Here is a 14810-nt window from a genome sequence, read left to right as displayed (position 1 = left end):
AGCGGCGCTCTAGCTGCACATGGCTGCCCCCAACAAGGTATGATACTTTAAAGTCATTAACCAAAACACCTTGCCATTAGTAACAACCTACTATTGCAAGACAATAGACTTATGGTAATTGTTGTCATTTATCCTTTCTGTAAAAGACATAAATTGAATCAATGAGACATGGATTAAGTTCATTCTCATATGGTGTTCAATTATTATTGTTCTCGATCAAGAGTCAAAGTGGTCCGAACAAACACACAGTAAGTTTGGGCAAGGCCTTACACTTCACCGGTTTGAATCAACGAGGGCGCCACAATGTCTAACTGTTACATATCATGTAAGAGTACAGAATCCCATATCGACTACATACAACTCCCACTGAACTTCAGAACTATTCCCAATTAAAGCCTTTATGACTGGTAGTTACGCGACAGCAGTTGACATTAATCAAAGAATAATCCTTGGTAAACGGAAGTTCTAATATGTATCACAGGTCAAAGGATACTAAATGAGTATACCAATATCAAAGCATCTTATGACTAAGATCCATGAAGATGATTTGATGCAAGTTACATCCAACGTCATTCTCAATGAGGTCTGTGAATTTGGAAGTCAACTCCTTGAGTCCAAAGTCAGAATAGTCTTAATTCAGAATTGTTCCCACGAGTCTGACCGACTACGGATAGTTTAGAATGCAAGATTCACGGATTAAACGTATTAAAATCGAACACAGTTATAGGATTCAAAATTGCATTTAACCAGTAAATCAAAATTGAATTCAAAAGTACAACTGTTAAAAGTTCGTACATCCAAATACTAAATCAAAACATACTGCTAGCTAATCTAAGCCCGATAGCACCCATGTGCTGATCATGCTTGTCCTGAGTCATGGGCTTAGTAAACGGGTCTGCTAGGTTTTGATCTGTGTCCACTTTGCTTATCACGATGTCTCCACGTTCCACAATTTCCCGTATGTAGTGGAACTTTCTTAGAATGTGCTTGGCCTTGTGATGAGACCTGGGCTCTTTCGCTTGAGCAATAGCACCTGTGTTATCACAGAATATCTCGATGGGTTTCTTAATGCTTGGAACCACATCGAGGTCGGTTATGAATTTCTTCATCCAAGCAGCCTCCTTTGCAGCATCTGATGCGGCTATATATTCAGATTCGGTGGTTGAATCCGCCACCACACTCTGCTTGGAGCTCTTCCATGAGATAGCTCCTCCATTTAGAGTGAATACGAAACCTGATTGTGAGCGAGAATCATCTCGGTCAGTTTGAAAACTAGCATCAGTGTAACATCTTACAGTGAGCTTTTCTTCTACTCCTCCAAATACTAAGAACATATCTTTAGTTCTTCTCAGATACTTAAGAATGTTCTTGACAGCAGTCCAATGGGCGATGCCAGGAGCTTGCTGATAACGACTAGTCATGCTTAAAGCATGCGAGACGTCGGGTCTAGTACATAACATAGCATACATGATAGAACCAATCCTTGAAGCATATGGAACTGCTTCCATTCGCTTAATTTCAATGTCCGTTGAAGGAGATTGCGATTTGTCCAACACAGTCCCTTTAGTCATAAGAACACCTCCTTTCTTGGAGTTTTCCATCTTAAAGCGTGTCATCATTTTGTCTATGTATGTACTTTGACTTAGCCCAAGAAGCCGCTTAGATCTATCCCTATAGATCTTGATTCCTAGAATATAAGCTGCTTCTCCAAGATCTTTCATTGCGAAACAAGTTCCCAAATAGTGTTTAACTTCGTTAAGCATAGGGACGCTATTTCCAATGATCAGTATATCATCCACATACAGGATGAGGAATGATATAGTGCTCCCACTAGCCTTTCTGTAAACACAAGGCTCATCTTCATTTTTGACAAAACCAAACTCTTTGATCTTTTGGTCAAAACGAAGATTCCAGCTACGAGACGCCTGCTTGAGTCCATAAATGGACTTATTCAGCTTGCACACCCTATTAGGATATTTTGGATCAACAAAACCGTCTGGTTGAACCATATAGACATCTTCAGAGAGATGGCCATTAAGAAAAGCGGTTTTGACATCCATTTGCCATATCTCGTAGTCATAGTACGCGGCTATGGCAAGCAATATCCTGATCGATTTGATCATAGCAACAGGCGAGAATGTTTCATCATAGTCAATACCCTGAGTTTGAGTGAAACCCTTCGCAACTAGCCGTGCTTTAAAGGTGTGTACATTTCCATGCATATCGGTTTTTCTCTTGAAAACCCATTTGCTCCCTACTGCCCGAGATTCGGGGGGTAGCTCAACCAAGTCCCAGACTTGATTATCACGCATAGATTGCATCTCAGCATTCATGGCTTCCAGCCATTTCGCAGATTCAGGATCTGAGATAGCAGATTTGTAGTTAGTAGGTTCGTCGTTAGACTCATCTACTACCAAGACTTCAGCACCTTCGAGATGCCAAAGGTATCTGTCAGGTTCTTTACGAGTCCTGCTACTTCTGCGAACGCATGTGTTTATGTCTGATTCATCAGCAACAATTTCTTGTTGTTCAGACGTTCCGACTTCATCAGCGGTTGCTGTTGGTTCTCGAATTTCTTCAAGATCAACCACATTATTTCCAGTTCCTCGATTAAGAAGTTCTTCCTCGAGAAAGTGCCCCTTCCTTTTGATGGAAATAACATTTGCATCAGGATGGTAGAAATAATATCCGCTTCTTTTTTAGTATCCAACGAAAACAACCTTTTCGCCTCGAGAATCGAGCTTATCATCAGCTTCACTTGTGATATATGCATCACATCCCCATACTTTTAGGTATTCCAAATCGGGTTTACGCCCATGACATATCTCATATGGGGTTTTGTTTACCTTTTTAGTCGGAGCCAGATTGACAATGCGGGCGGCAGTCATAAGAGCATGACCCCAGAAGGAGTGAGGCAAGTTAGTTCTACACATCATCGATCTAACCATATTAAGTAGGGTTCGATTTCTCCTCTCGCTCACGCCATTAAGTTGGGGTGTGCCAGGTGGAGTGGGTTCTGAAATTATTCCACACTCTTGAGATGATGGAGGAACTCTAAGCTGAGGTATTCGCCACCTCGATCTGATCGAAGTATTTTTATCTTTCTAGTAAGTTGGTTTTCTACTTCGTTTTGAAACTCTTTGAACTTTTCAAAAGTTTCATGCTTATGCTTCATAAGATAGACATAAGCATATCGGCTATACTCGTCGATGAAAGTAACGAAGTATCTTTCATGGTTTCTTGTCATGGTTCTGAAAGGGCCACATACATCAGTGTGAATGAGTCATAGCAGACCATTAGCCCGTTCACCAACACCAATGAAGGGACGCTTTGTGAGTTTGCCAGCTAAGCAAGATTCGCAATCATTAAAGGAGTCCTGTCCAGTGGATTCAAGAATCCCCTCGGATTGGAGCCATTTTATGCGTGCCTTACTTATGTGGCCAAGTCTACAATGCCATAGAAAGGTTTCATTAATACCAATTTTGTTACGCTTAGAAAGATGATATATGTTATTACATGTTTGAACATCAATCTCATAAATACCATTTCGAGGTTTAGCCTCAAAATAAAAGACATCATTCAAGTAGGCAGAAATAGAAATACCATTAAAAACGTACTTGAAACCTTGTTCAAACAAAAGGGAAACTGAAATAATGTTTCTGGTTATACTAGGTGCAAACAAACAATTGTTTAAATTAACTACAAGGCCAGAAGGACATGAAAAATGAAATGTGCCGGTTGCAAGAACGGGCACTCTTTTCCTATCACCAACAATGAGTTCCATGTCGCCTTGTTTCAGCTTCCTCCACTTTTCAGGCTCCTGCAAAACATTAGTGATGTGGTAACCACACCCGGTATCAAATACCCATGTGTTGTTGGAGACAGTAAAAAGTTCAATAACATAAATGAGAATACCTGAAGAAGTGCCAATGTTATTGGCCTTGTTCGCCTTCAGCTTGGCTAGATACTGTGGGCAGTTCCTTTTCCAGTGCCCCATTTGGTTGCATTCAAAGCACTGACGCTCCTGGGGAGGGGGTGGTTTAGCAACCTGCTTGTTGTTGGTGGCAGATTTGGCAGCAACAACAGCCATTTTCTTGCCTTTGCTGTTATGAGCCCTTTTCTTGTTGTTGAGCTTCTTAACACCACCAGACTTGACCATCAGAACTTGGTTGGTTTTATGTGGAATGTTCATCTCGGCCGTTTTGAGCATACCATGTAGCTCAGGCACAGTCTTCACCCAAGCATTCATATTATAGTTCATAATGAACTGGTCATATGAGCTAGGGAGAGAGTTCAAGATGAAGTCCGCTGCCATTTCATCTTGCAGGGGATAACCAAGTTTGTTCATCTGGTCAATGTACCCTTTCATCTTAAGCACATGAGTACTGACACACGATCCTTCTTGCATTTTACAGCTTATGAGCTGCTTCATGGTGTCATATCGCTCCTGTCGGGCTTGTTTCTGAAACATGCCTTTCAGTTGCTGGATCATGTCATAAGCATCTTTATCTTCCATGTTCTTCTGAAGTTCAGGAGACATGGTGGCTTCCATAAGGCAGGCTACCTCAATGGCATCCTCGTTATGCTTTTCTAGTGCCTTACGAGCAGCAGTAGTGTTACTTTCAGGCTCGGTAGGGACTGGGCCATCTAAGATATAGAGCTTTTTCGCCATCTTGAGAACTATTCTCAGATTGCGGTGCCATTCGAGAAAGTTGGTGTTATTCAGTTTTTCCTTTTCAAGTATAGACTTGAGAACGAAGGAGTTGTTTTCATTAGACATCTGTTACATAAGCAAAGAGATTTTAATTAGTATTTTCAATGTACATTTCTTTATTTAATTAATGACCCATTACAATAATTAGAACAAGGAATGAGAATCTGGCTATGTCAGTAGTAAAGGCAGCTGTTGCATGCTCTTTAGTAAGTGACTAGGCAGACTGACAACGAGTGTCAATTGTGAGAATTGCACAACTCTCGAGTATGAGGCCGCTAAGACAACTCTTGTCTATGCATTGATACGTTTAGCCTCATCTATGCCGACTTTTTACTTTCGAGACAGCTGGAGCATGTGGTGAGAAAAGAAAAAGTAATAGTCGTCCTAAAAGAGGTACTTGTGGAAGGGCCGGATGTGTCAACGAAACCCTTGCACCTTGGAAGGATATGCTAGACATCAAGTGTGGTGTTGTGGCTTCAAACACTGATGGTTCGCTTTTACGTTCCAAGTGTAGCTTGTGATAGGATGGCATAGACTATTGATTTTAATTATGGGATAATTTAATATTTACAAAATAGGGTCGTAAGAGCCAATTTTAGTACATATTTAGTCGTGACATCATGATGAACCCTTTCATCTCTCAAGACACTTAATTTTAAATAACCTATTAAAACTAAGTTTGTCGCGACTTGTATAACCATTTAAAAGTTAATAGTTTTAAAACTATTAAGTTATGAGTTTTAGAAAGTTAAAAACTTGTTACATTTTAAAAACTCTAATGGTTATTATTTATTTTAAGATAAACTATTTGTTTTATAACAAATATTTACAAGTTGTAAAAATCAATTTAGAACTTGTTATAATTGATTGTGAACATTTTAAAACATCTTTTAAAAGGTTTGGTATTAGGTTGGTATGTTATATAACAACTTATATGATAAAAACAACCATAATAGCAAAAATAGATATGTAAATCTTTAAGCCATTATGTTTGTTCTTGCTAGAGCCAAATAGCAAGACCAAACTGGGTCACGGGGTAACAAACAACCACAAGGATGGACCTAGTGCATCTAGTTGTCTTTAACACCTCTTTGATTCCTGTAATGTCTTCAGTTTTGTCTTCGGGTCTTCAACTTTATATTATAATAAAAATATAACAAGAATGAAACCCTAATCTATTACAACTTTGAGCCACAAAGTGGGCCAAAACCATAAAACAAAACAATAACAAAATACAAGTACAAGGTCGGCCAGATTTACATATTCAACACAATCATATTGAAGTGAGCAATCTTTTGGTCAAATAAAACAAATAAACTTTTGACCAAATAATTTTTTGCCCAAGAAATATTTAGATCTGAAACTTTAAACAAGTTAAAGTTTGAGATCTATAACCGGTTAAAAGGACTGGTTCCGATTTGCATGTTGTAAGCGTGGCTCTGATACCACTGTTGAGATTCAGTGGTGTCAATTTTACTTTTTATCAAAACGGGTTTGACATATTTTATTAACTAAATATATTATTAATAAAAACGCAGTGGAATAAATATAAATAATAACACCAGAAGTGAACCGAACAGGATCATGGTTACAAACATGCAAATACGATACATAAAATAATTAATCTACCGATGAGAAAAATTATACCCTTGTGGTTAATAATTAACCGTGTGAGACACCGAGGTACAACGAACGGGTGCTAGACACGAACACGAACCAAGTGGCGGCAGCTTTGACTTGACCAGTCGTCACAATGCAAAGAAAAGAAAATAGGGCAGCACTTAAAAAGTGGTGGCCGTATTTCTTGTTTTGATGCCAACTTCTGTTTTGTGATTTTCTCACAAAATTGACTCCTTTGTTTTGTGATGTGTTACGGCAGAAGACTAGGCCACAAAGGAAAAAATTAACACAAAATATATATAGTAATATATTTAGGTTAACATCCCTAATTACTCTTAGGCCCCAAAGCCCAATATAATAAGTCCAAGCCCAGACATGATACGAAGCCCGAAAAACAAAGTTTAATTAAATAAGTAATTAAACGTTATATTATTTATAACCCGTATAAATAATAAATCCCGTTTCTCGTGGATATATATAATTATTCTAGATAATTATATATTGAGTTCCGTTAATTGTTCGTGATCACCAGTTAACCAAGTTAAGTGGGTTTAATGTTCGTTGCCCAAGGTGTAACTCTTACGGGTCATAGCTCGGTCAGCAGCGTTGACTTATCGAACCCGTACATATAAATCCAACAGAATAAGGGGTTGCATCAAGACTGTAAGCAAAGGGGAACATCAACATAGGGCTTACATAAAGATGGCTTATGTTCTTGGACTCAGGGTTTCACCACCCCATAGGTATATCACTCTTCATTATTGTATCTTTTTTTTTCTTATATATAAAAAAATATGTATAACGTGTGTGTCTACCAATATGGTTCATGCAAGTAATTATTGGCCTGTACGTTAAGTCTTGTTTTTTAAGTCTTTTTTCATTGAAATCGTGACAACTTTTCGAACTACAATTCATGGTTTACTAATTACTATAACTACAGTTCGGTTACTAGAACTGTGGAGGATATCAAAGAGACTTCAGTACATCGGCGGACCTAGCCTTCGGCCAGGGTGGGCGACCGCACCCCTTGAAAAAAAATTTAGTGTATATTTTATGCAAAAAAACCGACCGCACCCCTTGAAAATATGGTTGAACACATCATCCGCATCCCTAGCAAAAAAATTCTGGGTCCGCCACTGCTTCGGTAGATCTAAATCCTATGTTGTTAAGTGGGAGAGGTGTTGCAATATTTTTATTTGTGATGTAATCGTGTAACTTTCGGTCTGTTGGTGTTTTGGTTTCTTGATGGTCCGATTTCAATATTTATTTACAGGTGTTGCTGAAAAGAATATTGTATGATTAGATTCTTCTGACATTTTTATAGTTAAAGTGATGCATTGTCGTTTGTTGGTGGAGGATGGATCTTTCTGGTGTTATTCTTGTTGTTAGTGGTGTTTTTTGACCTTGGTTTTGTACTTATGTTCCTCCTAAGATCCTGACCAAAACATTAAAATTTTCCTTTAAACAGTTGTGAAATTCAAATAAAGATTTACCAAATGCGAGATGACGACTTATGAAAAATATAATAATGGGTTTGTTTAAATAGTTTAGAATCTAATATATTAGTTTATTTGGCTGATAAATAATCATATCAAAGACCAATGGGGTGGTGGTCCATTGGTAAAGGCAAAGCCTTTAAAACACCTAGGTTGGGAATGGGAAGGTCTTGGGTTCAAGTCCCACAGACGACAAGAATTAAAGAAATTCACCTTTCAAAAAAAAAAAAAAAAAATCATATCACGGCATCAAATTGGAAACTTTTTTTTTATTGGATTAGATGTAATAGAAAAGTTTTTTAGTAACAAAGAGGAAGATTTGATTAGATTCTTACACCAATAATTGGTCTCATTATTATTCTTAATTTTACAAGTGTCAGTTTAACTCACTTAGCAATTTGACATTTATATTTGAATTTGGCATATAGACAACTAGGCATCGGTACAAAACTAGTCCAATGTTTAGAAGAATGGTGCAAGAGAAATGGCGCCGATTATGCTTACATGGCGACTGATTCCTACAACGAAGCTTCACTAAACCTGTTTACACTAAAATGCGATTATATCAGGTTCCGTAGCCTTACGATTTTGGTCCAACCAGTTCACGCCCACAACAAGCCGTTGATCTCAGGTGTTGTGATCAAACAGCTCGACCCTAAACTTGCGAGCGCAGTCTATTGCAAGACCTTGGGGGATTCAGAGTTTTTTCCTGAGGACATGGATGTAATTTTGCATAACAAGCTTAATTTAGGAACTTTTATGGCCATACCTAAGAGCTATGTTGACTATTGGGATCCTAAAATGACCATATTGCCACCTAGTTTTGCCATCTTAAGCATATGGAACACTAAGGAGGTGTTTCGGTTTCAAGTGAAGGGCGTGTCGCCGCTAACGTACGCAGAGTGCGCAGGAAGTAGGGTGTTGGACACTTTGATGCCTTGTTTAAGATTACCATCTGTACCGAACTTTTTTAAACAGTTCGGGGTTTATTTCCTATACGGACTTCACATGAGAGGCTACGGTGCTTCGCGGCTCATGAAGTCTTTGTGTGCACACGCACATAATATGGCCCGGAATGACGTATTATGTCGGGCCGTGGTGGCGGAAGTGGGCAAGAGGGATCCGGTGAGAGAGGTGATGCCGCATTGGAGGAAATTTTCTTGGGCCGAAGATATTTGGTGCATCAAGGAGCTTGCAACCGCGAAGCAGGATATCAACACGAATCGCGGACCACACGATTGTATTACATCTACATCTAAGTCGTCTCCTGTGATCTTTGTCGACCCTCGTGACTTTTAACTTCTGATAATTTTAACTTTTGTGAATATGTACATTTCAGATGAAACTATTTAAGCGTCTCAAATTCGACAAACCACAAGTTGGTATGGTGATACAAGATTACAAGCTGAGCATTTTGTCATATTCTAAAATGGCATCACTCTTCTGGACTTGTAAAACCACAAAAATGAACAGAATATAACGAGCCCAGTGACTCCCGTAATGAACAATACCCAATCGAAAGCTGTAGGGTTATCAAACAATGTTATCGGGAAATTCATGCCAAATACCCCCGCAACCACCCCACAGATGGCAACCACAAATGTCGCAGTTGTCAGTAGTAATTCAAACTGTATAAGCTGGTTCCTCACATTATCCTGCAATCCAAGGTTATACATATAACATAAAAAATATTAGTTATGTTTCTTTCGGACAGCAATCTTAAGAAGGGACACATACCAGTTGAATGTTGATGAAGTCTTCTGTATCATCAATATATTCCTTCAGCTGGTGTATCACAAAACAAAGAAACCAGATTAAAAATATATATATACTTTTTATGGTAAATTAATAATAATTTAGTACCGAGGTCAACTTATTAAGAGTGCTGTCGATAACAACAAAATAAGCTTCCAAAAGCATCTCCATCTCCTCAATGTTTTGCTTGCTACTTTCGGAACTCCTCATGCTATCATGCCTGCTCCTCGCAAAGCTAATAGATTTTTCAAGCTTTCGATATTCTGGCGGTGAAGAAACCGGAGATACTGGAGCTGAAGCAGATTGTAGACCATCGTTTGACCTGTATCCCGTCACAGATTGATCTCCACCGTAGTATATAGAATCCATCCTCAGTTTCTTATCCGTTAGGTACATTTCAGCCATATCTCCGTCATCATCCATAAGTTGCTCTATCTCATCTCTTACCTGTATGAAAGTTATTGTCAATGAAAGTCAAACATCCAAAGTCAATGAAAGTCAAAAGACTCGAGTACCTTTTGGACCCTGCGAGTCAATCCAACAAGTCTGCTTTTCAGTCTACGAACGCGTTCCAAGTTTAAAGTACTGATTGTCGACGTAAGTTCATCTAGCAACGGATACGCTTCGATTTCTAATTCTGCTGCCTGACGAACTTATCACGATATTATTATTATTATCATTAAATAAAATTAACAACATAATTAATTTAATACGAGATCGATCACATTCACACCTGTGAGTCAAGAAACGTACAAGCAGCTTCAAGAGCGATTTCTAAAGCCTTAAACTCAAAAGGCAGATAATCCGACGATGAGTTCCTAGACACGTCCGCAAAATCCCTACTCTCCGACTGCCAAACATCACCCGCACCCGTAGCTTTCAACCGCCTCTGCAGTTCCACAACATACTGCAACACATAACTATCAAGAGAATTCAAAAGCAACACTTCATCCGCTGTTATAATACACCGAATCTGCTCCAAATTCACAACTATAGCCTTCTCTCTGCCCAAAATCGTCGAGGGATAAACGAACAACGGATCAAGTAAACGAAGATCACGAGCCGGAAGATCACACCGTCTCATCACCGTGAACTTATCAACCTCGATAATTTGTGAATCGCCAGTTGAAGCATCGACACGGATCCATGACCGAAGACCTTGACCGCGCTTTTTCAAGCCCGATACATCAACGCCTTGAAACGGCTGCCGGAAAGATGCAAATGGCCTGTATGATGCATCTCCTAAAGTCACTGCTGATGCTGGTTTTGGTAGAAGACGCTCTTTTATGTCTCCCATTATAATTATCTAACAACACATATATTTTCACCTACTTAGAATATACAAAATAATAATACTATTACCAAATTTAATCAAATTGCTACAACAAGGGATTCAATTATCCAATAATTAAAGTTTATAAAACGAACTGAAGTGAAAAATATAATTAATGACAACAGAATAAGTATAATCGACTAAACTAACAGAACTGTATCGTGAATTTAGTAAGTTACCTCATGTCGTCATTGAATTAGGGTTTCAGTCCAAACAAGATATTGAAAATAAACCGTCGATTGATCACACAACGAGCATATAGAGGTTTAGATTCAGGATTTAACACGAATCTTGAATATGTTTGGAGTATACGGATAAAACAAGCGAATAATTGAAGATGGAGTGGAGATACCAAATTTCGAGTATAATTCTCTTCGGATGGAAATTGGAAAGAGTCAGGGTGACGGGCCCAGATGTCATGATGTCTTTTTGTAGCTTGTAACTCGTGCTTTGATAGTTGAATAGTTTCTCTTACGAGACTATACGTGCGCTCCATTAGTGATTTAATTCCATCACCCACAACATTCAATCAAATTCCACCATGTCATTGAACTTTATTTAAACACTGGTGATGAATTTTAGTGAAATGCTCATCACTCCAAAGATACCAGCGAAGAAGATGGTTGTGTCTGAGATTTGTGAACTTTCAACGCGTCATGAGTTCCACGCGTGATAGGATTGAGCGACGGCGGTGTTCCACGGGGATCCACGCGTGGTCATCGTGCCACCGCGGAGCGCCCCGTCCCCCCTTATAAATGTCTCGAACGGAATAGTTAACGCGTATTTAACGAACTTAACAATATACGACCTGTGGTATGGCAACAATATATCAACACAATGATATAGATTTAGAAGTAGAAAGAGAATATGTGTTTGTCCCTCAAAATATAATACGATAATAATATAACAACAAAAAGTATTTGCCAAAAAAAATGTTTGCTTTTAAAACTTAGACTATACGATGTGGAATAGCATGAAAAATGAGGCATTATGTGATATGTGTACGACACGTCAACACGTGTCAAAAAAGTAGCGTGGTGCAAAAATGGGGGGTGTGGGATGGGGCGTGGAAGAGCGACGTTTTTATACAAAAAAAAATTAACCAATCAAAACCAACCCAAAATTCACCCACGTCTTTTCTTCGTTAAGCTCGGGGGCTCACCCCCGTCTTCCCGGGACACGTTCTCTCTCTCTCTCTTAAATTATTGGAAAGAATGGATAGGGAGACCATTTCTTGTTGATGAGGGAAGAGGAATGAAAAGAAGAAGGTGGTGAGGTGAGGTGAAGATGGGGTGGAGATGGAGATGAAAGAAGAGAAACCACATCCCAGAATTTATAAAGGACACATTTATTGTTGGGATAACTTTTAAGAATAACTAGCCATAAGACCCGCGCGTGTTGTGGCGCGGGCACATCGCAAACATTGAATGGATTAGTCCAAGGGTTATGTGATTCGCTAGCCATATGAAAACGTGTGTTTCGACGTATCCAATTTAACTCAATGTAACATATATAAGCATTGCGATTGAATCAAAATGTAAAGTAATTTGAGTTTATACCGTAGAATCGTAACATATTATATGTGACATGACTCATACATAGAAAACGTAACAGATATAAAGGAAAAACTTGCACGTATAATCAAAATGGACTAATTAGAATTTATAAGAAATGGGAAAAAAATGAAACAAAATTTGACTCAACTCTGTTGATCAGTTCTGTTTAAACATAAGGGAAAACATGTAAATAATACTTGATACAGCGAACAGGCCAACAGAGAATCCAGTCGGGGACGCAGCCACGAGGTCCGACATAGTTGTCAGCTTGATCTGGTTCCCCTTTAGGATGTATCTTCTTGATGGTAGCACCGAGTTCTTTAGGGTTGAAGAACTCGTAATAATGGAGAGAGAGGAGGGGCGATTTTGAATGTGATGTTATGAATGTCTAACCCTAATCCCTCTCTAGTAATCTCCTTATATACACCCAAGGGGAAACCCAATTAGTTAATTAGGGTAATATGGCCCATCAACAATTACCAACTAATTATATTATAGGTTTTATATATTTTGATCTATATTATATAAATGATAATGATGGCTACTAGATTAAATATAAATAAATAAATATTTAATCTTACATTCTCCCACTTAGCCGAATAATCATTTATCATGAGTATTAGATAAGTCTGATCAGAAGTTAATACTCATTTTAGCTTTAAACCAAGAATCGTAGCAGAGAAATACAGTCGTTGAATCATTATTCGACTCAGGACCCCCATTAATCATACTACAACCTCAATTTAAAACCTAACAGTTATGATCAAAATAAGTAAGCCCTTTAATGTTTGATTTGTATTTATAGTTGTCTATATGTCATTACACCGGCAGAATATATGTAAGAGACATACAAAATCAAACTGATGAGGAAAATTAATTAATAGTTAGTTATTCATAGTACGATATGCAGTTGTACATAGTCATTAATATACCTGTGATTATTATAAGCGCTTGCATAATAGTTATGGGTGATAGACTTTTAGTTATAGGATCCTTAAGCATATCATGAATGCATTCGATACAAAGATTTAGTTTTCTCAATTCGTTCATAAACGAATAATTAATTGCGTATCAAAATTTAATGCAACACCTCTCGAACTGTTACTGTTCAAGGAGACATGGTAGTTGACTTTATCACAATAAGTCTTCAATATATTAATTATATGGAGTTAATAAAGTTATGAGTCCACTGATAAATTTTCAACAACATTTAGTGACTATTGTTTTGTGATCAACAATATATTATGTCGTTATAACTTAGGTTGTTATCAGTTTTTTATGACTCCTCCATGAGATAGGTTTTGGCTGCTGACATAAAGATATACCCGAAATTACATTCTATCATTTTTGAATATCACAAAGTTAGAGTAATCAACCGGTTTGAGTTCTCACTTCTTCTTTAAATTATAGCCTCTCATTTCTTTTAAAGATATTGTAATGCTGTATTAGATGCTTCACATTAATCTAGACATATCTAGTGTGTTGCAATGTGAGTAATATCTAAACGAGTACAGACTTGAACATACATAAGGCTTCTAATTAATGAAGCGTAAGGATATAATCTCATTTATCCTATTATCCTCTAAAGGAGAGCGGTATTGTTTGTTACATATGCAAGGACCAATTTAATGTTAAACTTATGGAACGGAACTAATGTCCCATTTGGTCTATCTCAACATGTTATGATATCTATTATGTAAGAGATATCTCTGAGATCTATTATATCAAAGTTTTTGACAACAATGCTTTGACTTATGTAACATATACTTGTCAAAAAAAGTGTCATCTATATAAAGACAAGTTTATCTTAGTTGCTCCCACTCATCTTGAGGTAGGTACATTAATCCACTAGGTTCTTGATGAAAATAATTTCGTTAAGATTTCATCACATTGTTTGCATTAACCCATACATAGATTTTATTGGCTTATAGACAAACTGTTCTTTAACCTTAAGTTTAGAACTTTCAGGTTGTTTTATGAACATGTAAATATGACAGCTAGTTGTTAGGGAAAGTTGTTTTAATGTTCATCTAATGTAGCTCAAAACTATTATAAGTTACTAGAACAGTGATGATCCTAAAAGAAATCTTTTGTTAGATATGTAAGAAAGATTCTTTAATAATATATCTTATCCTGAGTATAACCTTTGACAATCAATCATGCTTCTTTGTGTCTTAACGTTTATATCAGGATTTGGTTTAGTTATGAACACTCTTAGGTTATTCAATCAAATCCCAAACGTTATACGAACACATAAAATCAGTTTTACTAGAAAACAGTTTTATTCCATTTAGAAGATTGATTGACGCTAATGGCTTAATTAGAAGAGATAGGAT

General features: G+C 37.6%; 3 protein-coding genes across 3 annotated transcripts in view; 1 reads left to right on the top strand and 2 right to left on the bottom strand.

Moving 5' to 3' along the window:
- Positions 1-11217, bottom strand: part of LOC110880031 (magnesium transporter MRS2-1) — an 88384-nt gene extending 77167 nt beyond the window's left edge. The window contains exon 1 of the mRNA XM_035977968.1: positions 11098-11217. The gene's annotated coding sequence lies outside the window, so the exon portion shown is untranslated. The remainder of the gene's footprint in view (positions 1-11097) is intronic.
- LOC110879992 (probable N-acetyltransferase HLS1) lies at positions 8239-9138 on the top strand (the record flags this gene model as incomplete). Its single annotated transcript, XM_022128545.2, has 1 exon — positions 8239-9138. A coding segment is annotated over one exon (891 nt), but the record flags the coding sequence as incomplete, so codon positions are not given.
- On the bottom strand, positions 9137-11333 carry LOC110879991 (magnesium transporter MRS2-1). Its single transcript, XM_022128543.2, has 6 exons — positions 11098-11333; positions 10319-10891; positions 10101-10229; positions 9694-10032; positions 9568-9615; positions 9137-9485 (listed from the first exon to the last, which is right to left on the bottom strand). The coding sequence occupies exons 2-6, from the start codon at positions 10880-10882 to the stop codon at positions 9255-9257; spliced, it is 1311 nt and encodes a 436-aa protein (XP_021984235.1). The 5' UTR covers positions 10883-10891; positions 11098-11333; the 3' UTR covers positions 9137-9254.
- Positions 11334-14810: the final 3477 nt, after the last annotated feature.

This window comes from Helianthus annuus, chromosome 9 (genome assembly GCF_002127325.2).
Source record: "Helianthus annuus cultivar XRQ/B chromosome 9, HanXRQr2.0-SUNRISE, whole genome shotgun sequence".
NCBI classification, from domain to species: domain Eukaryota; kingdom Viridiplantae; phylum Streptophyta; class Magnoliopsida; order Asterales; family Asteraceae; genus Helianthus; species Helianthus annuus.
Note: the sequence above shows the minus strand (reverse complement) of the source record. Positions and strands in the feature narration are given on the sequence as shown.

Coding starts and splice junctions, on each gene's coding strand:
- LOC110879991 (XM_022128543.2), bottom strand. CDS start 10,882: ATGGGAGACATAAAAGAGCGTCTTCTACCAAAACCAGCATCAGCAGTG. Junction 10,230..10,318: donor GTACGTTTCTTGACTCACAG/GTGTGAATGTGA, acceptor TAAGTTCGTCAG/GCAGCAGAATTAGAAATCGA. Junction 10,033..10,100: donor TGACTCGCAGGGTCCAAAAG/GTACTCGAGTCT, acceptor ACTTTCATACAG/GTAAGAGATGAGATAGAGCA.